The sequence below is a fragment of the Cygnus olor genome, chromosome 8 (assembly GCF_009769625.2).
Source record: "Cygnus olor isolate bCygOlo1 chromosome 8, bCygOlo1.pri.v2, whole genome shotgun sequence".
Taxonomy (NCBI): Eukaryota; Metazoa; Chordata; class Aves; order Anseriformes; family Anatidae; genus Cygnus; species Cygnus olor.
The window spans coordinates 11,782,101-11,808,438 of record NC_049176.1 but is presented as its reverse complement, the minus strand read 5'-3'; the positions used below and the strand labels follow the sequence as shown (position 1 = coordinate 11,808,438).

Below are 26,338 nucleotides of genomic sequence, written 5' to 3'. Positions count from 1 at the left end.
CTGTTGTTGAAGGGTGTCCCCCGGAAAGGTCTTAGCAGTGCATACAAAAACTCCTATGGCTGTGCTAGGGAGGCTGGGGGGACATTATCTTCCCTCTAACATGCCTATATCAGAATTGCAAGATTCACCGTTTCTTAAAGATGGCTTTCCCTTGTGTGGTTGAGGTTCCCTCAAGTGGTTGAGGATCTGGAAGGACAATAATTGTACACTTAAACAAAAACCCCTCTTCTAATCATATTCTAGAATTGTTATCAAGATCTACAGCCAATTTGAGGAAAAAAAAATGTTCAGCTCTTTCATTGCCTGAGCAATGAAGAACTACTTTAATATATAGATGAAGTCGATAGCCATATCACTTCTGAAAGGGCAGAAAATACTAAGCTGCTGCTTCTTTGTCTAATCAGAATGCTTCTTTAAATCAAGGTCTTGAATTGTGCATGTGACTTTTTAATGCATGCAGCTGAGAGCTCAAACAAGAAACCACAAACCAGAGGGGTTATTGTTGGCTTGTTTCATGCAACAAATCGATGTGAACACTTGAAGTTTTTAGTTTGAATATTAAACCATTGAACCACATTCAGGAGAGGGAGATATCCAGGAATTTTTATTGGCTGGATTAGGGAACTGAAATGAGAAAAGTCAGTGCATTGTATCGCTTCGCTACAGAAACCAAGTTAGTGGCTTTGTTTATGGGTTTAAATTCCCCATGATTTGGCCATGGTATAATTTTTTTTATAAAGAGTTGAGCAATGGTATCCAACAAATATCACACATTATTTTCTAGGCTTTGTCATTTTAAGTGGGCTGATTATAATGACGGACTTTCAATTTGCTTTATTTTTGGCTTAGCAGTGAGTAAGCACCTATAAAAGGGTAAAAATTTAGAGAAGTGTTAGACTTCTGAATATGAATGAGTAGATGTTTATAAAAAAAAAAAACTTTGTCAGAGGTTTAAAAAACTCGTGAGTACACTGCTATATTTATGAACCCAAATGGTTTTGTATCCATCAGCTTAGGTGTTCAGCTAACAATTGTTTGCTGCTTTGGAGTTGTGAACAATTAAAGTGCTTGAAATCCTTAAGACACTGCAGGCTTTCTAAGGAAAGAACCTCCATAAGGGATATTTCTTGAACAAGTGGTAAAGTAAATGCTAGCGTTGTTACAGATGGATATTGCCTTTAGTGAAGGCAATAAAATGTGTAAACCAAACGAGCAAAAAACTCACCCACCCATTCAAAAAAAAAATAAAATCACAAAACAAAAAAGAACCATCATAATATGAAGGTGATGCAAGAAGAAACAAGTTTGTTTTTTTAAACAACAACAACAACAAAAAAGAACCTCCCCCAAAAGAAACAAAACCCCAACTCTTGCTGCATCTTTTGTTCTCAGACTTGTCTTCTGTATGTTGTGATACTGGTAACAGTCATTTCAAATCTTTTAGTAATGAGCATTAATCTTGAAGTTTGGCCTGTGTAGTTTTTATTCATTTTATTTATGCGTGGTGTTAATATACCGTTCTCTATTTAAAGTGTGTGCATGTCTTCTGATGTCAGAGTTGTGGTGCAAAACTAAAATCAGTCTTTTTCATAAATTGCTGATGTTGATCTTCAAGTAATAATTTGTTTAGGAATAAGCATGAAGCAAATAACATTCTGACTTAGCTAAGGCAGTTCAGATTGGTTAAGAACACAAATTTTTCCTAGGAAGAAATAAAACATTGGGTTTTCACCATATTCTCTTCTGCTTTTGTGTGAACAATGAATTGGCTTTCTGGTTCATTTCCATTCCTGTGTTGTAATCTTGTTTCAGTGAGGAGGATTTGCACATAAATGTTAGCAATCATTGCAATGCCAGTTTGCTTGGTTTTGTTTCTTTGGTAAGGATGTTTTAATATGTCCTATACTCAAGCTTTACTTAATTTTATTTTTTAAAAAGTGTATTAAATTTGATATTAGTTTCAAAAAGTTTTCCAGTCAGCCTGCCTCTTCTGCTTTTTAACCTGAAGTGCTTTTTAACCTGAAGTTATTTTGATTTCACCTCACCCGTCAATTTTCTAATTCATTTCTTATACTGAGAAGCACAATGCTACGTTTAGCCACGTATTTACCGAAAACAATATATTTCCCAGAAGGCTTGGCATGGTTTAGCAGACAGATGTAGACTAAAGATGGTGTTCTATGAACTGGTGTTTCAGGATTGGGGTCTTACCCTTGGAAATGGAAAAATAAGTTAATTCTTGCTGTAATGTGTGGCTGCTCTATGGCTGAGGGGATTGTGAGAAAAACGAATTCACTCTTTCCTTCTGTTCCCGTATCTCTTGCGTGCTCTCTGCAGGTAAGAAAGTGCAATCCCCTGGTGCTTACACCTGCACAGCTGTGGTTACATGGTTAGATGCTTCCCAGGGCTGCGAGAGCTTTGGTACTCCCTAGCAAATGGGAGCTTAAAATATCAGGCAAGTTTGTTCTACACAGTGGTACAGACTTTCTGTGCAGCATTTAGATAAGTCTTGTTCTCATAGGGAAGCAATTTCCTATGCATTTGTAGTTTCTCATCTTAAACTTTTAAGTAGGATTTAGGAATAATTGCATTAAACTTTAGACTGGTAACAATTTCTCCCGTGTCTGGATGAGGAGCAAGTATTCTATATTTCTCTCTTTACTGATTCATTTAGCTGGTATCTAGACTTTGGACTCTAAGCTTGGAGGCTTGTTAGGTGTATTTTCCTTCATTCTGAAAACTCTAATATCTGGAAAAAAAAAGTATATATATTTAATGTTAAGCCTCTCAACTTTATTAGGACAAGTTTTCCCTGAATACCTCTTGGTTATTAGATTGAAGTCTGTTTTAACTTCAGAAATCCATTTACAAGATTTTTCTTGCTCCCTTCTTAAATATTGTGCTTTTGGAGAAAAATCTTTGTTCTGCCTACTTGTCAGATGCCTTTCCCTGCCCAAGTAAAGCCATGCCGTACCCATTTGTGTCCTCAAAAGAGCCATAAACACAGATACCTCAATAAGAGGGCAGACTATTAAATTGCCAAGATGCAGCTCTTTGCTTACCCAAGTACAGTGTAACGTATCCCAGAACGACATCTGTAACATGAAGTAGTTTCTAATGCTCTTCTGTGCGTAATGGAAGGCTCCATCTGTGCCCTTCACCTATGGCAGGGATTGTCAAGTGTGTTGTGGCTTTTGGTAGGGTGTTACTTCTCTTCAAGGGCTCTCGTCCTTTACCTGGTAGTCTCCTTGGGTTAGGAGAAGGTAGGATTAAAACCCACCAGTATGGCCTGTGCCTGCATTAAAATGAAAAGGCAAAGTTTATTAACCACATTTGGAATAGTTTGCATTGTCTGAGCACAATTTCACAAACTTGTCCGCTTCCCTTGTCAGGAATGACTTGTTGCTCTGAGGACTTCTTGTGGTAAGCTGAAATTGCCCTTCTTGAAAACTTTTTGTCGAGATTTCTACATTTGTGACCCTGATGATCTTTTGTTTAAAACAAACAAACAACTGAATGCTGAATCAGTCTCCAACTTTAGCACAAGAAGCCATTTTTTCCCCTTCACAAGCAGGTCCCTTGTTAATAAGAGAAGGGCCTGAGTTAGGCTGCTTCTAGTTCAGAAGGCATTCTTCTGGTTTTGGCAAAAGTTTGTTTATTTTTACTGTAGTTGCTATGGGTGGAAGAGAGTAGAGAGTTTATGTTGAAGGAAAAGAGTATTTTCCTGTTTTTCTGCTCCGGGTTCAGTTAAATTGTTCTGATCTAGTCTCACTTGAACACAAGTTCAGAAAAATGTTGTCTAGGTTTAAAACATAGTTTGGAAGAAGTATCAGCTGACTAAAGTGGAATACAGGAAAGAAAGCTTATAAAAATGAAACGTGAAGAGCTTGTTACTTCAGTGATGTACTGCAAAATAACAGAAGATTGTGTCAGGTTTGTTGGTTACAGAAATTGGGACTGATTTGTACAATTTTGTTTGTGTTTGACAGAGTTTAGACCTAAAAAGAGATGTAAATGTCATCAGATCTGCTGCAAAATACAAACTTCTGGCAAAACCCATCTTTTCATCTCATAAGAGCCAGGTGCATCTCTTAACACGTGCTCTCTTTCAACTACAGCACCCTAGTTAAATTTCTTCTGCAAGGCCGTCTCTATTTGAGAAGCCAACCTGTTCTCCAGCAACGCTATTCAATGGAAGTCAGTTTTGGAGAGTCACAGTGGTCTTAGTGTGCACCGAGTATATAAATGGAAGAACCACAGTTTTCAGGGAAACAGGGAAAATAGCTAAGCAGCTTGCACCTGGCGAAACTGAGTAAGGTCTCTGGATTCACTGCTAAAAGGGTATTTTGATATCCAACTTGGATAGCACTGGTGTTTGTGGGCTACCTTACATGTTCTTTGAAAGAGGTGATCTCTACCTGTTGGGTTTATAGGCAGACAGCAATTCTAAACTGCTTAAAATAAGGCTCTGAATATGTTTAAAATTGCAAAACCCCGTTTTTATCTCTTTTTGAGAGTGCTGCTTTACCCCTTTGAAAGCTAAACGGACAGTGAAAACAAACTCGCTGATTCTAACTCGGTGGAAGTGCGATAGCTGTGTTTAACTGTTGCTGTGCAACTGAAGGATTACTCAGCTTTGTTATTTAGATGGTTCAAATACGGTCCAAGTATCAACTGCAGATTTTGGGGATGTTTCAATAGAGTTGTGTAATGCCTAGACTGAGAATTCAGAGTCTGAAGAGAAACTGTGCTTGGGTAACTGAAGTTAGGTCCTTATATTCTTGGATAGGTCGTTATACAGCATTTCTAAACTCAAGCTCTGATTTGCATATATAGCTGCTCCTGAGAATAATTTCTCATAATTTATTTATTAAATGTAAGGTTTGGAGCGCTTTGGTTTTGCAGGATGGCTGTGTGGTGAGAGCCAAAACCTCTTAAACATGCTACTAAATTAAAGTGAAATAACAGCAAAACAATGGAACAAGTACGCTTTTTCTCCGGCAGTGCAGCAACTTAATAGGATGCAAAGTTAATTTTGAACTTAACTTATGATTTCTTATTTCAGGGTCAGATAACACTAATGGATGTCCCTGTATTTAAAGCAATTCAACCAGAGGTGAGTAGTTCACTGGTTTTCTTTTCAAACTTAAATGAAAAAGATTATGCATAAACTCCAAAATTGCAAAGTGTGAGTATGCTCAATAAATATAAACGTTTTTTCGTTTCTATAACTCTTCGGCAGATGGGTTTTATAATACAAAAATATCTGGAACTAGTAGTTTGTTTGGGGAATGCTCTATTGGTATTTAAACGTGTTCAACCAGTGCTAGAGATGAAGTATCTGCTTTTTAATGTTTGAATGATAAAAATCTTGATTTGACAATTTTGATCAGAATGGTTTAGGTTCCAGCTCCTCATAGATCCAAAGAAAAACTAAACTAACTAATAAGCTGGGTGGTACACAGTGTGCCCAAATATGTATTTTAATTGTCTGAACTGACATTTTCTGTTACTTTTTCAAAGTATTTAACAAACTACAATCCTAGCCTCGTCACTAAGAAACTGATTGTGTATCTCAGTATATATTAAGGTCATGATAAGAAGGAGAAAAGAAAAATACTTATTACATGTATTACGACAGAACCAAAAGCAAATAGCAACCCCTCTAAGTACAAACACCACAGTTTCCCTATTACGTTGTCATAATGAATGCAGCGGCCTTCCTGTGCTTTTGCCTTTTGTTCTGCTTGGAGCACGCATGCACACCTGTCCCAGCTACACAATAAAGAGGTTCAGAGGTGCTGTTTCACTTTCACGGAAGAAGGAAGGGCTTTAATATTTTCTGCAATTTAATGACCTTTGTTCAGTAATAATATACAAAAATGGTAGAAACGTTATGTATCAAGGTTAGTGATGCTTTTACAAATAGCTCCATATATCACTTGTATGTTTCAGCTATGCTTTCGGTCCTGACTGTAGTTTAATTTAGCTGGTAATATAGCCATTGTTCTTTGTTTCCATACCTTGAAATTATGGAGTAGTCGTTTGTATGTTTAATGGAGATAATAGCTGTATATGTAGTCTTGATGCTTGGAGATGATGCGCATGTACAGCTTATTCATGAGGTTTTTGTCAGGGCATACTTGGCTTTGATTGTGAATAGGGGAACAGTGGTAAGTTTACAGGTTGCAGCAACATGCACTGCCGTAACGAAATGTACCCTATGACTCAGGAAAAAGTCGATGAACGTGGGAATGGTTGTCAGCAGTCCTTTCAGCCTCTCCAAGTGGCCAGCAGTAGATGCTTAGTGAGACATTATGAGAAACCATGTATTTATCTATACATTGATATATCCTTCTGGCATCAGAAGCTGGAGACTTGGAGCTGCAAGGTGCATCCACATACCATGCTTAATAGCCCGTGATGGGCATTTCTTCCCTGACTTCTGGCTAATCCCCTTCGAACTCAATTATATGTTCAACCTTCACGATTTACTGTTATTTACAGTGTATAATATGAAAATGCTTCCTTCATGTGAGCTGTTCATGTCATTCTGAATACAACTTGTGCTGTTCTGATCAGTAGATAACTTCCTATTTGCCTTTCCTGTGCCAGGCATCTTTTCATTGCGTTGCTGTTGTATCTTTTCTGATGTCCATTTGCAAAAGCAACTCTATTCAGTTTCTTCCTCATATAGGAGAGGAAAAGAATTCATGCCGTAGTTCATTGTCCTGTGTTTCTCTGACTGCTTCGTATATCTTTGTAAAAAGAAAAATGGCTCTAACTACTGTTTTATTCAAGATGTGGGTAATCCGTAGATGTACTGGGATAACACATGGATGATCTGTGCTCTCTATTCTGTTTTTAAATATCTCTGCATTCCTTTCTATTGCAGCCTGGCTTGAATTGATGTTTTCAGAATCTTCACAGTAACTACAATAAATTATGAATTTGTTTATCCTTATTTTGGTCTGATTAACATTTTCCTATGGAGATTGTTTCATACTTTTCAAGGTTTATTTTTATTGTTCATTTTATTGTCCACTTTGTCAGTAGTGTTGGAAGTCTTTGGGCTCATCAGTCACCTTTAGATTATCATAAAGTATTTTACTGGTGGCAGGCTTTTGTCACATCCCTGTTTGTATGGATCCCTGAAGAATGCCTTGCTTCCAAGAGAGAAACCTGCTGAAAAAATCTTAGTGGTGATTACTGATTGATCATTTGTCTACCCATGGATATATATTTTTTAAAGGCTTTCTTTTGGTTTGTACATGAAAATGTTTTCGTGATTCATTCATAATTTAGCTTGCATGATTTCAGCAAGCTGTCTCTTCCCCCCACCCCCTTAATCTCCCCCTGCTTTTTTTCCCCTAAGTCCTTCAAAGAGCTTTCCATTTGATTTCTGGCTTTTTGGGGCATCCTTAGTCTTTTTGATTGGCAGGATATGGTCACCCTGATGTTCTAGTAGGATTTTTTTAAAAAAAAAGCGCTCATCAAAAACTTTCAAGTTGATTTACCCTCTTATCTAATTGTTTAGAAATACACACAGAATGTATTTAAAAGCCAAGCTTTGCTGCAGTGTAGGTCGTGTTGTCTCACCCTCCCCACCCCGAAATGTTGCAGTTCTGGATGCTTTTTCGCAGTGCCTCTTGTCTAGTTACTGGGCCTCAAAGAACTCAAACCACCAATTTAAATAGCTAGGACTTTTCCTAATGATCTGTTCTTACAGAAGTTTCTCTGCTTGAGCTCGATGGTAATATTTTCTTCCCATTTCGGCTTCCAGCATTGCACAGAGCAAGCAGTCAGCTGCAGAACAAGCAGAAGGGAGCAAGTGAATTAGATACAGTGGCAGTGATCCAGTACTCCATAACTTGTCATCTGCTGCTCTTTTAACGTTGATTCTCTGTATCTCAGGTTATGTTGTATGAGCAAACCTACTCAAAGGCTCTGAGAGATGAGAAGAAACGTCAAGAAAGCATATTGAATTTTGTTGGATGTTCTACCTCATTAGTGTACATAAAGGGGAAAAGCAGAAGAAAAAGAAACAAGTATCTAAAAGGAAAACTGGGGGAGAATAGGTATTAACTTTCTAGATGTATTCACCTTTTAAGAAACACATGTGCCATGTAAGAAATTATGATGCCTTCACTGCAAAATATCTGTTGTCATTTTGACGCTTCCCACATGTTTGCACAAAGTTGAAGGCACTGACAGTGTCAAGTACTGTGTGTCCAGCAGTGTTCCTTCACAGGAGCGCAGAGGTCTGTTGCATCTGACGTGCCTCTGAGTTGTGTTAACTCTGGAAAAGGAGCATGCAGATTAAGTCTCAGGTCAGAAGGAGCTAAATGCAATTAAAATTAAAAAACAAGGAAACCTCTTAGAAATAGTAATTCTATGTATGTATCTGTTTCACAGCCTAAGATCTTGCACCTGTGCCCACCTGATACTAGAACTCTAATTCTGAGTGCATAAATACAAATTTGAATCTAACCTTAAGATTGCTACTTATGTACCATCTAAAGATTCATGGTAACTTGTTTGGCTTTAAAAACAACAAAAAAAACACCCACCCACCTCTCCTCACATTAATCACTAGTCACATTAGCCCCACAAGCCACAAAACCAGGCCTGCTTCTGATACAAAACCCTTCAGTGCAAACCCTTAGCTGTACAGTGCCAGGGTAACAGGTGACTTCTGCCCTCAGCTATCCGAGCTTTTTTACTCAGTGATAAGAATTGAAATAGAATGAGGACATGGCCTCAGTCATTAACAAATTACCATGCTTTCTCTAAACCTAATTTAGAGAAACTAATTTAATCTAAACTTAACCTAAAATGATTTTTTCCTGCTGTTAAGGAAGTGTAATCATCAGATGCCAGTAAGGATGAATCACCTTGTATTGTCCCCACGTGCCAAGCTGGGATTGTTCTAATGAGAACCCTGTCACTGTGAGAGGCTGAGGGACAGAACACAAACGAGTCTCTTGGATGGCTTCCTTGCCTCTTGGCCTGTCCCTTGCAGCAGGAGCAGCTCAGGGCCATACACCTGTCTTGCAAGTAGTCATCGAAGGGCCGGTACAAGGACATGGGGATGTGCTTTCCTATGTTGGACAGCATGGCATTTTCTAGGATAGGTGTTGGTGATGGAACTTCCTAGTGACATTTGAATGACTGGCCCTAAACACACAGTTGGGCACTCCACATTGTTCACATAGGAGTCTCTCAGTCTCCTCTAGCATGTACCAGCATGCCAAGGGCTTAAGCAAGTGGGAGAGCTGAAGGTCTCTTAACAGGCATGAGGCTCCTTAGTAGCTTTGGGATTTCGATTGAAGGGACATTAAGAAGTTCCTAATTAAACACGAACAAAACTCAGAGCTCTTTACAATAACATGCTGTTGTGAGGTTACAGCTTACAATATTCAGATAGCAGATTCTTTTAAAATATGACTGTCTTAAAAGGCATAATTATTAGTTACGTGTTGAAGCATTCTGCCTATGTTATGTGGTAGTTGCATGTATGGTGTAATACCAGCTTCAATAAGTGGTTCTCAATATGGTAATCAAACTGAGAGCGCTTCAGAGTGGAAGATATGGAAAGAAAGCATGAATAACTATTAAAAAAAAAAGGCTGTACTTAGTTATTATGCCACTTTAATTGTGTCTGTACTGGGTAATGTTCCTGGTGGTTTCAGTTGGCACTGTGAAATAGGTTGTATGCTGTATGTACCCATGTCTGTTGTGTGTGCTGCTCTATAGGAATAGGAGAGCTCATCAGTACATTCATTTTTATGGCTCCTAGTCAAAATTCTTTATTGAAATTAAGTGGTAGTAAATAACAATGAATGTGACACAGTTGCCCAGTTGCTGACTAAGTTTTACAGACAGGAAGCACTCTAACTTTTTAGTTAAAGAAATGTTTTTTCAGGCTTTGCAAATAACTTGTTAAGTTGTTATGGTCTACAGTTTTTAAGATGACTTAAGTACACCAATTAACTGACTTCTTAATTTTTTTAAGCAGGTCTCCTTGCTCCATTTAACTCCACAAAATATTTTCTGAAGTGCTGACTGTTATTCAACTTAAAATAAAATTCCCTCATTTGGAGGGGAAAATTGGAAATCAAGTGTTAATTTTATTATGGCTACAGAAGATGACGATTTTGCTATGTCTTTATTTTAACTGGCATGTTGCATTAATTGGACGTGTCTAGATTGATATAACAAGGTCTATCATCTAAATAGACTTCAAATATCTTCAGAAAGTAATTAAAACCAAAAGGCATGCGACTCACTCTAGCTCAGGTTCATGTTTAAAGTGACGTTTTCTATGATAACAAAATGAATCTTGAATTATTTCTCTGGTTTCTAATAGCTGAATTAAGAAAATAGTGTCCCTAATTCATCAAAAGATGAATTTCAAAAATCTAATTATTTAAATAAAATCAGAAATGATACTGTGGAATCTCAATGTTCAAAAGAAATTAGAGAAAGTGCTACTCTGTTTATTACTTTGCTGTATTATTGCTCTGTTATTTTGAATTCTTTTTACAATTCATCTCTCTATATGCTTATGGCTCTGAACATATGGTGTGCACTAGTTCAAAAAAATGAATTCTCATCCTTGTTCTCCCAGGAGCTGGCAAGCTGTGGATGGAATAAAAAAGAGAAATATAGTTCTGCTCCAAATGCAGTTGCTTTCACCAGAAGATTCAATCATGTGAGTTATTTTTTTAAAATGCAATTACATGTACATGTTTAAAAGGTCTGGGGAATTAAGTGTTCTGGCACATGACTTTTATTGTTGATCACAGCTGATTATTTGAAAACTTCAAATATGTGCTTAAAGCAGTTCCTTATCTTCAGCAAATACAGGAAGACCAAGACAGTACTAAAGAAATAGTTGTGGCTTTGTTTTAAATAGCAGCTACTGATGAATAAAATAAGGAAAATATGAAGGGTTTTTCCCCAAAACGGTGGTTGTCCTTTTCATAAAGACAGGATCATCATTTGAGGTTAAAGGCTTACCATATAGGATTTTTGGAGTAATAATTAGGTATGATTTCTTTCTATGTTAATTGAATGTCTTTTGCTTCACAGAGGTGTATTTGTCCCTAGAAATAAGAGCCTTTTGTCAGTATGGTCATCTTTTTAAGACGATTCTAGGCAAACTTAAAAACTGCAAACACATAGACTGTGCAAAACTTTGTTTTAATCCTCTACTTGGTGTAATGTTTCAGATACGTAGTTGAGATTTGTGGCTTGCTTTCTTAAAAAAAAAAAATCTGTTAAAACCAATTTATCAATTAAAATTACAATTCCAGCTTCTTCCTCTATTAAAGCTGCATAACTATAGCTGTTAGTTAGCCAACCAAGTCTCAAAACTGTAATGCTTTTTTATGTAATGCCTTATTTTGGATTTCAGATGAAGTAATTCTCTTACCCCTATCTCTCCTCTTGTAAATGTTTAATAATGTCTCAAACTTAAAAGCTTCCTTCCAGAGCTGTTTTCTGTGCCCAGTCTCACATCTTAGACATGTTTGTTAATCATCACAAACTCAGGCCAAGCCTCTAACTTTCCGTTTTTTTTTCCTGTCAGTTGTATACTTTCTCACTTTCCGCTATTGCTCATATTCAGGATCCAACCAAGCTCTATTAATTAACTACCTACAAAATTTACAATATTCCTTAACCATCTAATGACTGAAGTGCTTCTCTGTGGATGGGTTTGGACACATTCAGAAGAGATGATGTTATGCCTCAAACTTCTTGTAACTGTAGCATCATCTACTGAACTCTGTTCCCCCTCTTCTCCCTCGCCCTAGTATTTAGTTGAAATTTTCCTGATCTAGCTTTTGAAGTTGCTGTGTCTAGCCTGAGACTGTTTCTACACTGATCCTTCTTACATTAATCTCACTGACAAACCAGTGGTTCCAGCATTTTGAGATCTTGCTTATTCATCTAAGTTGTGTCTTCAAAGAAACGCTGTTTTGCTGAATATTCTGAAATGTTTTTGTAGAAAGGGCCTTCAAGAACCTCACTCCTAATTTTTTGTTGTATAACACACTAAGGAACTGCAGGAATTGGCTAAACAGCTTTAAACATATGAAAGAATTGTTAAAATACACTTAGTAGCAAGAAGTAAGGAGGGGAAGCCAGATTATGTGAATAAGCAATGAACTGACTGTTTGTCATTACAGAACCACAGTTTAAAAATATCTAACCAGTAAACTATGTAAAGGACAGAGAAAGAGATGGAAGGCCTGCCTTGTACAGCTGGCCAGAAATAGCAAGAGATAGCTGTCACTTAAAGGTAGTTGTTAACATCTTAGCAGCATTTAAGACCTTTAACTCTATTGTTAAATAGTGTTTAGGAAACTTCTAGAAGCAGTATTCTTAGATTAACACATAAATTTCATATATCCCATCAGTTTGTTATTGTAGTACTTTCTTAAGTCTCACATTCTTATTCGTGTTTAAAATTTTTTGTTTTTTTGACCAATTCAGATTTTTGCTGTTTTTTTAAGGACGTATCTACATTCCACTCTTCTGTGGAACACTTACCAAATCGGTTTGGTTGATTATTGATTTAATTTGATGGGTAATATTCTTTTGTTCGGTCTTAAACATTTCTGTGTGGATTTCTATAAGAACTATGCGCCTATAACAAAGTAAATACAGAGAATAAAATGCTAGAAATAACCTGCCTTTTTTTGTAGCACGTTTATTCATAATACTTGATAGTCCTGTTTCCCTAGAAAGCATTGCTAACTGCTAAAGGAAACTTTTCATATTCTCATTATTCCATGGTGCATGTTAAATGATTCTGGGTTGTGACTGGCTCTTCCATCTGTCTTGTTTTCTTTTTCTACTACGCTTTTGTTTCAAGGAGCTTTTATTTTTGATTGAAAGGCAGGTAAAGACCAGGCCATTCTGGAAGAAATATTAGAACTAGGTGACTCCAAGTTCTGTAGTGTCTTTGAGCTTGTTCAGTGTTTTAGTTGACTAAAGATCTGTCATTGCACTTAGAATTTTTTCAGCATGGTGAAGGGGAACTTTGAATACAGTGCAGCCCTGTGGCTAGCTTTGAGCAGATGTTTATACAGTTTCTTGTGCTGTTTCTTTCCCTTCTACCTCCCCCTTTTGTTCCTTTGGCTTTGCATCTGAGGGTGTTGCAAGGAGTGATGCAGTCAGGAAAGGGCAGAGGTTTATTTGAGCTCTCCCTTTCTCGAGCTTATTTTTTAGGGAACATCAGAAGAGTGATAAACATACAAACAGATTGATGTCAGGCTGCCTGCGGGTCTCATCAGATGTCCTTCATGTAGACGTTCTGTTTAGTGGGATGTTTGCAAATGTAGGTTCGGATTTTCTTGTTGTAAGTTCTAGGTTTGTAGATAATCCTTACCCTGTGTGTATGCTTTCTGTACAGCCATAAAAGTTGGTTGTGCCCCTCTCTCACTTGACAGGTTCCTCCGTTGATTCTGGGGTTAGTTTGTCTAACCAGTTCTCTGGGAAATTGCAGCATACAGCTTTGGTGGCTGAGGGACGTACCATTTCCAAGAACTTCTTCCAAGAAGTTTGCATCAGTCTTTATTCTGGCACCAAAGAAAGTCATCAGTCCCACCTTCATATGGTAGAACCAGAGAGGAAGGGGAAGGGGGTAGGTGGTGTTTCAGTTGCAGATTTCTATCGTTCACATGGGTACATCCACTTTTGACTTACTGATGCTGTACTTTGTAGAATTTTTGATGTGGTGTGTGCCTATAGTTCAAAATGCGTCACTGGGGAGGAGTCGTTTGTTCCAATAGTAGTTATATTTAGATTCACCATCTTTTTTGGGAGCAGTGAAAGCCAAGAATTTGTATGGGATAGACAGTGGCAGCTGGGAATAAGGCGGCACAGTGGAGTAAGCAGTTTTCATCTTCCTTGCCTGGTCCACCTTCTCTGAGATCAGATCTATGCTAGCTGATTGTTCAGCAGGACACGGTTCCTGTTGGGCACCTGCACTACTTACCTAGGGGGCTCAAATGGTTAGAGCTAAAAACACATGATCAATAAAATCATCGTGACTTTTGGCTTTATTGGCCGTGAATACATTTCAACAAACTTTTGTTAACCTTTGAAACTTCACTGGGTTTAAATTATGCATCATGCGTTTGTCTCTTTCCCTTTTTCCCCCAGCTTGCCAAAAGAAAGTCTTGCACAGCTCTCACATTGTAAGTAAAAAGAATATTAAATCAGTAACAGCTGCTTCACAGCAAATTGATCTGCTGATAGAGCTTTGGAAACAGTTATGATTATGTGCAGTTGATTGCAGTCCACTGAGAATGAAGTAGTGTATTTCCAGCATTAGTTATGTGATAATTATATATGGTGCCTGTAAAAACAGCTCAAGTTCAGGGAAGAGAAGTCAGTGAGTCGTTCCATGCCAGGATTCTTTTTATCTCGAAGCATACATTGTGATGCGGTACTGCATAGATCTACACAGCTACTATCAAATGTTTTTTTAAAAATTTGCAGTTTCTCTACATAATTTTTTAAAACTCTGATTCCTGTCTTTTGCAACTTTTTTTTTCCTGAAAGTTAGTTGTATAATTTGATACTGTTGTAAATCATAAACCTGTCAAAGTGCAAAATCATCAGGTCTGACTACTTAACAAAACGTTGCTCTCTACCTTCTGGAAATAAGTATTTGTGAATTGCTGTTAGGCTTTGGTATGAAAACCTTTTCATAGCTTATTAAAAGGTAACTGTCACCGTCATGACTATAAAATATCTGTATTAAAAGCCTCTTTCCAGGGGTCCTCATTTAAATGGGAGTGGAACTCTGCTGCCATAGAGCTTAAAATATTAGAGAAGCTTGTCAACTAGATTCGATGCATTTGAGCAGTTTTTTAAAGCAAAAATCCCCCTTGAAAAAGGCAAAATGTGTTTCACAGTGACAGTAAAACATACATTTTTTTTTTTTAATGAAATGATAAGATTCCATACGAAGGGAAAATTTGTGTTGTCTTGAATGGTGTAGTGTTTTGCTAAGTTGCCATTGAGTATGGTACTGAAATTTTTCTAGGGCTATCAGAAATTAAAAAAAAAACTATGGGGGAGAGATGGTCATTCTTCTTTTTGAAACAGAGGCAGGGGAATGACACGGATTTTACTGCATCTGTAAAGATGCAAGGTCAGTGCTGTCTATTTTATGCTGCATCCCATCTTTTTATGTAGTGTATCGGAATGTTTCAAATATTTCAAAGAATGATCCAGAAACTCTATTAAAGAGAGAGAGTCTTGAATTTATCTACTGATTAATAGAGAAGACGTAATTAGTTTGGAACTGGTGACTGTGAGCTTAAAAGTGCCAGTATAGCAAAGCTATTATTTTAGAGAAAGCTCGGGATAATTTCAAAAGCTTAGACTGTGACTCATGAAAGGTATATTCCAAAGTTGATCATGGTTTTTATATGTTAATAGGGAAGAATATTACCACACAAATATGTGGAAAAATAAGATGTAAAAGCAGTGAGAGAAGGCTTTAAACAAAATAACCACAAAATATCTATGGAACCATTCATGATAAACATGAAGAAAGAACCTGGATAAGATATAGAAGTGGTTATTTGTGGCCAATTAAAACAAAAAGCTTTGTTTAACTTGTTTATTTTAAAATATTTGGAAAAATTAGATGGTGCTTTTTTGAGACATCAGTGAATGGAAGGCCAGCCAAAAAACAGTGTCAGTGCCAGCGAAAACACACCAAAGAGGAGTGGAGGTAGTTGGAATGGAAATGGTCACTGGCTTAATTTCGTTCTCCTGCTTGCTTTTACTTAGGGCATTGGAGAGCTCTGAGCTGAGAGGGAGGGTTTGGGGTTGGCTTTGTTTTGTTTTCCCGCAAGACCTTGGCAGTGCTGAGACCCCAGTCTGGCTGGGACTGGGACAGAAACCAGAGCTCACTGAGTAAACAGGAGTACTTGTGTGGTGCGGCACTTGTGTTACTGTGAGACTGATGAGCTTCGGTAGAAGTCAAGGCCAACATGCTCAATTGTTTGTTTTTTCTTCCTTACAAACATGCTTGAGCACTGTTCCATGTTTTGAGCAAGTGTTTCATAATCTGGCCTACTGCAAGCAGTCTCCTGTTCCCTCACATTTCTGTTTATCTGATCGAAGGCATGCGGGCCTGTGAAGCACAGCAGAGTGGTGGTGTCTCTGAGATTCTCTGCAATACAGAAACCTATGTTAAAACTTTAAATTTCTTTGATCTTCAAAGGGAAAGCATCTCTTTGGCAACTTACCACTCAAGGGGAAAGTTGGCTTTCTCAAGCTGTGTAACTGCAGCAGAACATCAAATTGAGGTTTAATTTTTTGGACAATACTTTGAAGTACTGTTGAATACTTCAGTATTTATGCATTTATTTCTTACATATTTTATAGTAACACTGTTTGCACAGGACCATTTTTTTTACATTTATCAAGGTAACAGTCTCTCAGGAGATGCTTTGTGTTTTATTTTTGTTGGTGGTGTTTTTTCAGATGGAAAAGAAAACTGAGTTCCCTGGCTTTTATTTCCTGGCTGGTATGACTCTAGATAAAGAGACCAAAGGAAAGCAGTTATGTAGGATATATGTGGGTTTTTAGTGTCTTATTTTGTAGTTTTTCTGTTTTCCAGTTTCAGAGCTCTTGTGTTTTGACATCTCAGTTCTCATCAGATCAGGCTAACTTCACAGAAAATGTAATTTTATTTATTATTTGTTGGAGATGTGGATCTTCTGGTGCTATTCTGTGTGAAGAACTGTCATACTGTACAGAGTGAAACAGGATAAATAGGATTTTTTTTATTGAAATTTTGGACAGTAACTTGCATATGTGTGTGATGTTAGTTTACAAGCAGTAGTTTAGAAGCATTAAAAATCGGAGCTGCACGACAGGTTGACAAGTGTTTACATACGGTAGTGTACATTTCTTTATATGCTCCTTTCAGTAGTTTTGTAAATAGCAGTTATGCTGTGTCTTGCTAATCTTGCTAATCAGGTAATTAACAAATGCAGGAGGCATCCTTCATGCTGTACTGAATATGATGGCAATTTTTATATACTAGGTGATGTTAACTCCATGAAATTTAACAAATGAGAATGATAGCATGCTTTATATTAGACAGGAATTGGCTTAGTCATCAATAAGGTTACAAATAATAAACTCCAGGTTACAACCTACCTGGATTTATGAATTTCTGTTAGGCTTTGGTATGAAAACCTTTTCGTAGCTTATAAAAAGGTAACTGTCACTCTCATGACTATAAAAATATCTGTATTAAAAGCCTCTTTTCTGGGGTTCTTGTTTAAATGGGAGTGGAACTCTGCTGCCATAGAGTTTAAAATATTAGAGAAACCTATTACCTTAAAATATTAGAGAAATAAGGTAGGAAGGATTCCTGCCTTATGTTCCAGTGTTCAGGTGATACCAGTTTATTTTCTTCAGAGGTGCTGAGAATTTGCAAGTGTCAGTAAACTGGAGCTGAAGCAGTTTAATACATCTGTGAGTTGGGTAGTGTGGCTTTGTAGTCATGGAAAACCAGAAACAGAATATAGCTTGATTTGGAGTTTTATATTCCTTCATTCTGTAGACTCTGTTAATAAATTTTCTTCATGGTTTTATTTTCTTGGGAGAATGTTTTTGAAGTTTGAGGGTTTTGTGATTTGCTTTTTGTCTGACATCTCATCCTCAAACTTAGCCTGAAAATGAGTATGTTTGCGTAGATTGCATATAATGTTTTGGGTTTTTTTGAGGTGCTCTGTTGTCAAAAGGGTTTTCCTCATTAGAAAAGCAGACACCGGTGTCTTTGTACACAAGTAAGGGATATGACAGGTATTACAAAGACAAATTTAGCCACCAACACACTTAGTGAGAAAAGCAGGCATCAGAACATGTGCTCTCCAACAAAATACTGGAATGCATTGTTACCTGTTAAAAACTGGGGAAAGTGAAGAAAGTAACAAGATGCAAGGATCTTTCAATTCTAAACATAAATTGGGTTTATTAATTGATTCAAGCAACTGCTTGATCATGTAATGGTAGATGGTATTGCGAGTGAGAAAGAGTGGAATAACAAGAAAAAAATTCAAGGCCTTTTATTAGGGCTTGGGTTATATTGCTTGATTGTACAAGCATTTGAACCTTCTAAATTTGTTCGTATGTTATAAATGGAACTTGAATGCTGTGAGACTTCAATGTGTTACTCGTGAAATGAATATACTAAAAGTGTAATGTTGATTCTCTATTTTAAAAGGCATCTTTTCTTCTTTTTAGGTAAGCTTCTGGGTTGTCAGAGAGATTCTACATGCACAAACGTTAAAAATAAGAGCTGAGGTTTTGAGCCACTATATTAAAACTGCAAAGGTAAGGAATTGGGGGTGGGTGGGAGGGGAGACTGTGGGATTCACCGTGATGAAAGATCTTATACTTAGGCTGGTCAGTTCAGAAATACACGTAGGTAAATATTTATCTGACACCCAGTTTAGCTGTGGTTGTATCTGCTGACATGAATAGGTGCTTGGCTCATGCATGTAACAAAGTTGTCAGAAATAGTGACAGAGCAAAGCCCTGAAATTGAAGCCTTTGTTTCCCCCCCAAAAATAAAAAAGCTTAGCTAAGGAAACACAATGAAAACTTACTTCAAATATTCTTTATTAGATAATATAACTTGCCAAAAGTTTTCTGATGTTGGATAAACCTAAACAGTATTTATAGAATCAGTTCAAACAGTATCAGTCAGAACACAAATTGCTTTTATTACTGGAAGGGAGGAAGCGTCTGTTATCTTTTTTTATCTTTTTTTTCAATTGTGACATGAATAATATAAATCTAATATTGTTTTAAAAACAGTTTCAGAAGCGTATCTGAGCTCAGCGCTTTAGAGCTCTTATCCTTTGGTACCTTCCTAAAAGCCATTAGGACTGGCATTCCTAAGAAAAGGATCAGGAAATCGTGACTCAGATTTAGATGAGCCAGAATCCTGGCCCTTCAAACAGAGTGAAACTTACTCGTTGTTCCATGAAGAGTGGGATTCTTTCTTTTTGCTGCCTCAAAGTGGCTGCTACTGCAGATAACTTCTATCACCATCTTGGATTATGTACTAAAAATGATTGAATTTTTTTTGTTGGTTACCTTGGTATCCATGTTGCAAATACATTTTGTCTTTATGCATTTTTTTTCCACAAAGTAGTTTTACCTCCATGGAATTTGACTGCACAGACTGCAAGCTAATTTTGTAAGATTTGACAACCTTTGTTCAATAAATCGTGCCATGGTCATAGTGGTTGAGAATATTGAAAAATGTAAAGGCTCTAAGGGTATCTTTTAAATATCTTTTGATATCTGAAGAGTTAATGTAGCTTCATGTAATATATTTTTTAAAATAAGGGGATTTTGTTTGATGAAATGGACATAAACAAATTTGCTTCCATAAATGTAGGGAAGGTGTGCCCCTGTAGTGATCATAGTGCAGAACTGATCTTGGAAACAAAGCTGGGTCAGGCCTGGTTGTGGTCTTGCTCTGATGGGGCGTTTTAGTCCCTGCTTTGGCCTCAGCACACTGTGCCTGATCTCATTTGTGGACTGCAGACAGCAATGCTTGCTGAAACTCTGCTGGTTTTGAGAGAGGATTTTGTGCCTCAACAATTAAAGTCAATTGAGCATCTCTTAGCTGTGAGTTGTAGAACTACAATTACAAAACCGGGGAAATACATGGGGTGCTTTTATCTGTTAATTTATTTACTGTATCTATTATCTTGGCTTTGCTTACATATGGCTGCTAGCTTTGAGTTACTGCAGTTAGTGCCATTTTCTGTTTATGGCAAGGCTATTATCAAAGCACTAATTAACTTTTCAGAGAAGCTGTAAATCCCCTAGACTGAACTTTTTGTGCTGACAATCCATTATATAGCTAGCAGTCCTTTAATGGCATCTCATACTATATTGTTTTATGCATGAACTAATTGGACGTAATTGCATTCCCCTGAAGTTCCCAGACTATCTCAATTGTTTATGACTTCTGTTTCAATGCTGGCAGCAGCTAGGAAAGGCTTTTTATTTTTAATCAGCCATGTTATTGTTCTGCGTCCTTCAGAACAGCAAACTTTATCTTATTTTTGGGCAAGTGGGGGAGAAAAATAGATGCTTGTGTGAGTGGTTGGACAAAGACTGGCAATACTGTTTGGAAGGGATAGGTCTATGGTATAGAGAACCATCTAGGTTGGAAAAGACCTTTGAGATCACCAAGTCCAGCCATCAACCTGACCTACTGAGTCCTGTCACAAACCCGTGACCCTCAGGGCCACGTCTTCACATCTCTTAAATACCTACAGGGATGGGAACTGCCCCGCTCCAGTGCTTGACCACCCTCCCCATGAAGAAATTTTCCCTAATGCCTAGTCTAACCTCCCCTGGCACAACTTCAGGCCCTTTCTTTGTGTCCCATTGCTTGTTACATGAGAAAAGAGACCAAACCCCTCCTTGCTGCAGCCTCCTGTCAGGGAGTTGCAGATAGCAATGGGCTCTCCCCTCAGCCTGCACTTCTCCAGCCTAAACAGCCGTGGTTTCCTCAGCCACTTCTCACGTGCCTTGTTTTCTACTCCCTTTTCCAGCCTTGTTGCTCTTCTCTGGACATGCTTGAGCAACTCAATGCCCTTCTTGTAGAAAGGGGCCCAAAACTGAGCACAGTATTTGAGGCGCAGTCTCACCAGCACTGAGGTCCTGGTCCTGCTGGCCATGCCATTTCTGACACAAACCAGGCTGCTGTTGGCCTTCTTGACCACCTGGGTACTCTCCTGGCTCATGTTCAGCCTGCTTTCGCCCAGCATGCCCAGCTCCTTTTCTGCCAGACACCTTTCCAGGCCCTCTTCCGCAAGCCTATACTGCTGCATGGGGTTGTTATGACCCATGTGCAGGATTTGACACTTACCCTTGTTGAATGCCATAAAATCGGATGCACCCTATTGAGTTGTCTTATCCCTCTGCAAAGCCTTCCTACCCTCAGGCAGATCAACACTCCTGTCTAACTTGGTATCATCTGAAAACTTGCTGAAGGTGCATGCACGTGATCCCCTTATCCACATCACTGATAATGTTAAACAAAACTGGCCCCAAACATGAGCCCTGGGGAACACCACTGGTGGCCTGCCTCCATTCTCCCACCTCAGCCCATGTAACATTGTTTTTTACACAGACTTACTAAAGAATTCACCAAAGAGGGTATTAGGTGAGAGAGGTTCTTATTCAGTGGGTGTGGGAAGACTCTGGTAGTCAGTAGACATACCAGAACCATGGAGATCCAGGCACACAGATTAAAATTCCTGCTACAGTGACCCAATAGTTAGCATTAAACATGGCACTCCTGAGAAATACCTATGAGGACCTCATTCCTTAACACAGTACCAGAGAACCATCAGCCTTTAAAGAGGAGAGAGAATCATTTGGCCTGCTCCCAAACTACTAGCTGGAAAACCATCCCTGCAGTTTTGCTTATAGCCTCCCTTAAAAAAAAAAGTCTGATATTCATCATTTATTCAGAACCTAGCTAAATCTTCCTTACTTTTGTGTTATCTCATGAATGGCCTCCTAATGAGGACATCTTGGATAAGCTAAGTTTCAAGGAGGAAAAAAGACTGACAGCTGTGTTTTGAGAAGCAAGGATTCCTCGTAATCTTATATCATAAATTAGTTTTAGTTTTTAGACCCCCAAAATTACCTTTCAGTAAGAGAAGTACCCTAGGTACATGGCTTTTCAAATGTACCCTGCTTGACTTCATCCTGCATCAACTTTTCTAGGTGTTTTGATGCAGCCTTGGTAGCTCCATAAGCCTGTTGTGCAAAATATATTTACGATATTGAATACTACCATAATCACATCATTCACAACTGTGTTATCCTTCTTGGCATGTTAAGTTTGAAAATTCTGAATTTTCAAAGAAACGAATTTGTCAGGTTTGAAAATTTCTGGCATTTCTGGTATATGTCACAAAATGTATACATATATATATATTTTTAGAACGTGTCTCTCTGGACAATGAAACGGCTAGTGTGATGTAATCCAAAACGGTACAGAAGCAACAATGAAAAATTAGAAGGTGCCATAAAAGTGGTATGGCTGCACAGCATCTCACTATAATAAAATGTTCATTGTAGAACATGCAAGACTTCTTTACTTTAGATTGTTATTTATTCTGTATTAACTGTTGACAGCACTCGGAATGTTTTGTTTTTGTATACATTTTTGTCCTCAGAAACTGTATGAGCTGAATAATCTGCATGCTCTTATGGCAGTTGTGTCAGGCCTACAGAGTGCACCGATCTTCAGGCTGACTAAAACATGGGCGGTAAGTGAGCAGCAGGACATTAGAGAGATTTTAATTTATTCTTAGAAAAATACAACATTCTGTAGCTTATTTTCAAGGTTGCAATAATTATTACAGATTTGTAATCTTCTTGTACTGTGTACATAATGTTTCGACCGCATCTTAAGTCTATGGTTTCCTGTTGAGTTTTTTTCCATTCTGGCGTAGAAATACTTTCCTTTTGAAAAATAGCTCCCTACAGATTCTGCTAAATGCAGAGGCTTTTAATTTGGCCAGAAGCTATTTTGTATTTAGTTGCTGGAAAATTACGAATGCCAAAGTGGGTCATATTTTAATCATTTAGGGGTTTATGCTGTTGGAATTTTTTTGCTATGGAGAACAGATGTTCAGAAACTCTTGATTCAGTTTCCATAAAGAGATTTTTAGTTTCTTTTACTGATAACCGAGTATAGCAATCTTCATCAGAGTTTTCAGAATTATTTTCATAGTTATAGCAACTGCATGTTTTTAGATTTGTATAGTTAAGAATGAATCGTTTTCTTGGGAAACGTTTTGACGTGTTTTCTGAATTAACTAGAATCAATATTGTGCAGTTGCATCCTTCATGAGTAGGACATTAGAAATAACTTCTGCTCATTGATACCTTCAAGTTAAGAAAACCGTGCTTGATTCAGTTATACAATGTGTAGTTACCCAGCTTGTAAAATCAGATGAACTGTGACATTTTCAAGTGTGATGGATCAGGTGACTGAAATACTCCTGAGCGAGGTATCCATACAAATAGCTAAAAGAATGAAAAACTTTCTCTACATATGTCTACACATCCATGTGCTTTTTCATCTTGTTTCCTTCCCCACCCAAGGCAGGAAAAACTGAATGATAATGTTGCTCAGCTGATAAATGTTAACAAAAGTGATTTAAATCACTCCTGCCAAGATACTCACTTAGAATTCTGTGCACATTTTGCAAGTATGCAGTTAGATAAGACTTCTTGTTTCAAAATACCAAAATCTCTCTAAGAAAATCTTTATGAAGTTAACACTTCAAAGTGTTCTCAAGGCTGACTTCTGTTTTTCTGTTTTTGTCATTGTGTTGTCTCAACAGCTTTATGTAACTGTGATGCCAAATTGCTTTCTGTGCATGACTCAAAAAGAGTACCTGCTATACCTATGTATTAATATAACCATACTAGTTACTACCATGATTATGCCATTCAGAACAGGGAATTCCCAGTTTCTCTCCTACTTTGTCAACTAGAAGCAGTGGTTTGCAATTCTTAGGAAGATTGTTGTTATGCCACTGGCATGTGTATCAGTTTTTTAACTTTGCCCTTCTTCCAACTTCTGAAATGCCAGGTAACCTCTTCCATGTTTCTGAAAGTGTTTTTAAATTCTATGGTCCCAAGCTAATCTATGTTTTTCATCATCTTTTATAAGCCTCTGCAAATTAAAGTTGCAGGATAGCTCTTAGCAATGTGTACTGCAAACTGATTTAGACGTCTTTCTCTTGGAAGTTCAGCTTATAAATTCTTGAAGTAATTCTAAGCCTTTTGTTTTCTGTATAGTAAAAGCAAGAAAAGACATTTAAAAAGGCACACCAAGCAAGCCACTACTATTGCTTGATTAAGTTATACAACAGTGTTCCAGAACATTTAACAAAGGAGTGTTTCTTGCTCCTTTCTGAGCTAATTTGCAGCAATTTGCAATTGACCTAACTTTTATAGTCAGGAAAATAGCTGCAAGTATACTTGCTCCCTAAAAAAGTCACCTTATGTGGTTGGACTCTAGAGTTGAAAGGAGCCATTAAATATTTGCTTGGTAATCTAATGTTTGTTTTCTTAAAAAATAAAAAAATAAAAATCATGTCATCTGACAGCATGTCTGAATATGTCTGAAATTTACTTGTCTCATCCATTGCCTGGACCCCCAATGAACTCTAGAGAGTAATAAGTGCTTCTAATATATGATTTACCGTATTCAAAACTTGAATCACGAACTTCTCCAGGAACATGCTTCTCTCTATTTAATGTAAAAGAAGCTAGATGACTAACTTGGACTTAAGCAATATAAGCAAATAATCATTAGACAGCTGAAATTAGGTGAGGTGAATCCTGCCCCGCTCTGCCAGCACCCTGAAACCTCAGCTCTCCTTTCTTCCATTTCAAAAGTTGTTTCCAGTGCTGGCATGCTGTAAAGCAAGGAGCCGTCTGGAAGTCTCTGAACCCTTCTCCTACTGTAAGCTGTCAGCCTTGGCTTTTGTTGTCTCTGCTTATGTACATCTCTTTACTGTTCTTTGCATCCTCAGAGCCTAAAATACCAAAAGAGATAGCGGAAATATTACTTAGAAAAAGAAGCAGTTCCAAAACTGAAGAAATAATAATTAGGTCCTTACTTCTCCTCAGAATAACACCTTTTGTTTTGTCAGGCTCTCTGTACACTAATGCAGGAACTAGACACAGGATGTGAATTGCACCAGAAGCACAAAGGAAACTCACACAGGCTTTACTTTTTTAGAGATTATTCAAAGAGCCTGAAATGATCTATTCAACTTCAACAAGACTGTGCAATTCAGTGCGTTTTCAGGAAAACCCAGTTAATTTCATTCAAGTCTGAGTTTAGGCCATTACTATTCCTGTTGGTCTTGCCATACCTTCCAGTCCAAAAAAAACAACAGAAAGCCTTCCAGACATGCAGTGGAGACAAAATGTTTTAGAATATCATTAAAGGAAGGCTCATCTAGGCTGTTTAAACTGCAACCATCTTTGAGGAGATAAACTTCAAACGATAAATGTTACGTTCCAGTGGCTGGAAAGAAGTTATGCCTGTCTGCTGTTGTTCTTTTGTCCTGGAAATGAATTTGAGTTGTTGCTCATCAGAATATTGGAACCAAAGCTAACAATGTTCAATTAATTGTTGAAATGCAAAAGACCAGCACATGTTGGAAAACAATTCACTCTTGAAAAGTGACTTTCTTCTGAAAGCCTGTGTTCAGTTTGCTGGTGTGGCTATCCTAATGAAGACTAAGGTATGGGAAATGCAGGTAGAAAAAAGTTATTTCAATAGTGAAATTACAGCTTTAGAAAAGGGGTGTTTCCACTTCTATCATGTTCACATAAGGTGATCTTCTTTTTGAAAGAGAAAAGGGAATAAAAAGTGATCTGCACCTTGTAATTTTGCACTACTGAGGATCTTGTCGGAGAAGTGTGAGGGGGGGACTCGAGCACTGAGTCTTCTCCCAAAATATTCAGTACAAACATCTTACACCCTTCTTTAAACTTTGGCTTTAAGTTGAAATAAAGCCGCTGATGTGGTTTTGCAACAGTAGTGCAGTTAGATATTTCAAAAATATTTTAGTTTGTCAGTCTTGTAAAGAGTGCTTAGTTTCTGTTAATACTGTCAGAAGAAGGTGTTGGGGTGGGGGAGAGTGGACACAAGATCCAGGGCTTGCTTTTGTATTCTAAGTGACGGCTCCTCTAGTAATAAGATCCAATAAAATTGCTAGTTAGCAGAACAATAAGTGCAGCCTGTATTCCAGTCCGTAATTCCTTTTGTGGAGAAAAATGGATCAAATCTTTACTCTTAATTGTAGTTTAATAAAAGATATTTTTCAAATCTTAATGATACTGTTTTGCTCTTTGGAAAACTAATTTGTTGAGAGTTTTCAATTGAATAAGAACACATTTTGGAATTTGGGTTTTTGTGGAACTGGATTGGTATAAAACTCGGTACATCTAATGAGAAAACAGTAACTTACGGATCATTACAGCGAATAAATTACTACTTTAAAACACTGCAGAAGTGGGCAGGATGTGAACTTGTGCTGTGTTTTGGCTAGATTAGTCTTCGGAAAACTTGTATTATTTCATAAAGATCCTGCAGGACACCAAAGTTTATATTTGACTAATTCTCTAGAAGGCTTATCTAAATTTGCTGCCAAAATAGCTACTTTTCTCTGTTAATCCTCCAAGTACTCATCGTTAAAGAGTAAATGCTGTAATCTTG

At 37.6% G+C, this 26,338-nt stretch overlaps 1 protein-coding gene across 7 annotated transcripts in view; it reads left to right on the top strand.

Moving 5' to 3' along the window:
• The window catches only part of RALGPS2 (Ral GEF with PH domain and SH3 binding motif 2), a 146,099-nt gene that overhangs the window by 56,397 nt on the left and 63,364 nt on the right, over positions 1–26,338 (top strand). For all 7 annotated transcript variants that reach the window (XM_040565017.1, XM_040565022.1, XM_040565016.1 and 4 more), the window contains 4 exons: positions 5,066–5,116; positions 10,631–10,714; positions 18,292–18,381; positions 22,266–22,358. In XM_040565017.1, coding sequence (XP_040420951.1) covers positions 5,066–5,116; positions 10,631–10,714; positions 18,292–18,381; positions 22,266–22,358 — 318 coding nt within the window. The remainder of the gene's footprint in view (positions 1–5,065; positions 5,117–10,630; positions 10,715–18,291; positions 18,382–22,265; positions 22,359–26,338) is intronic.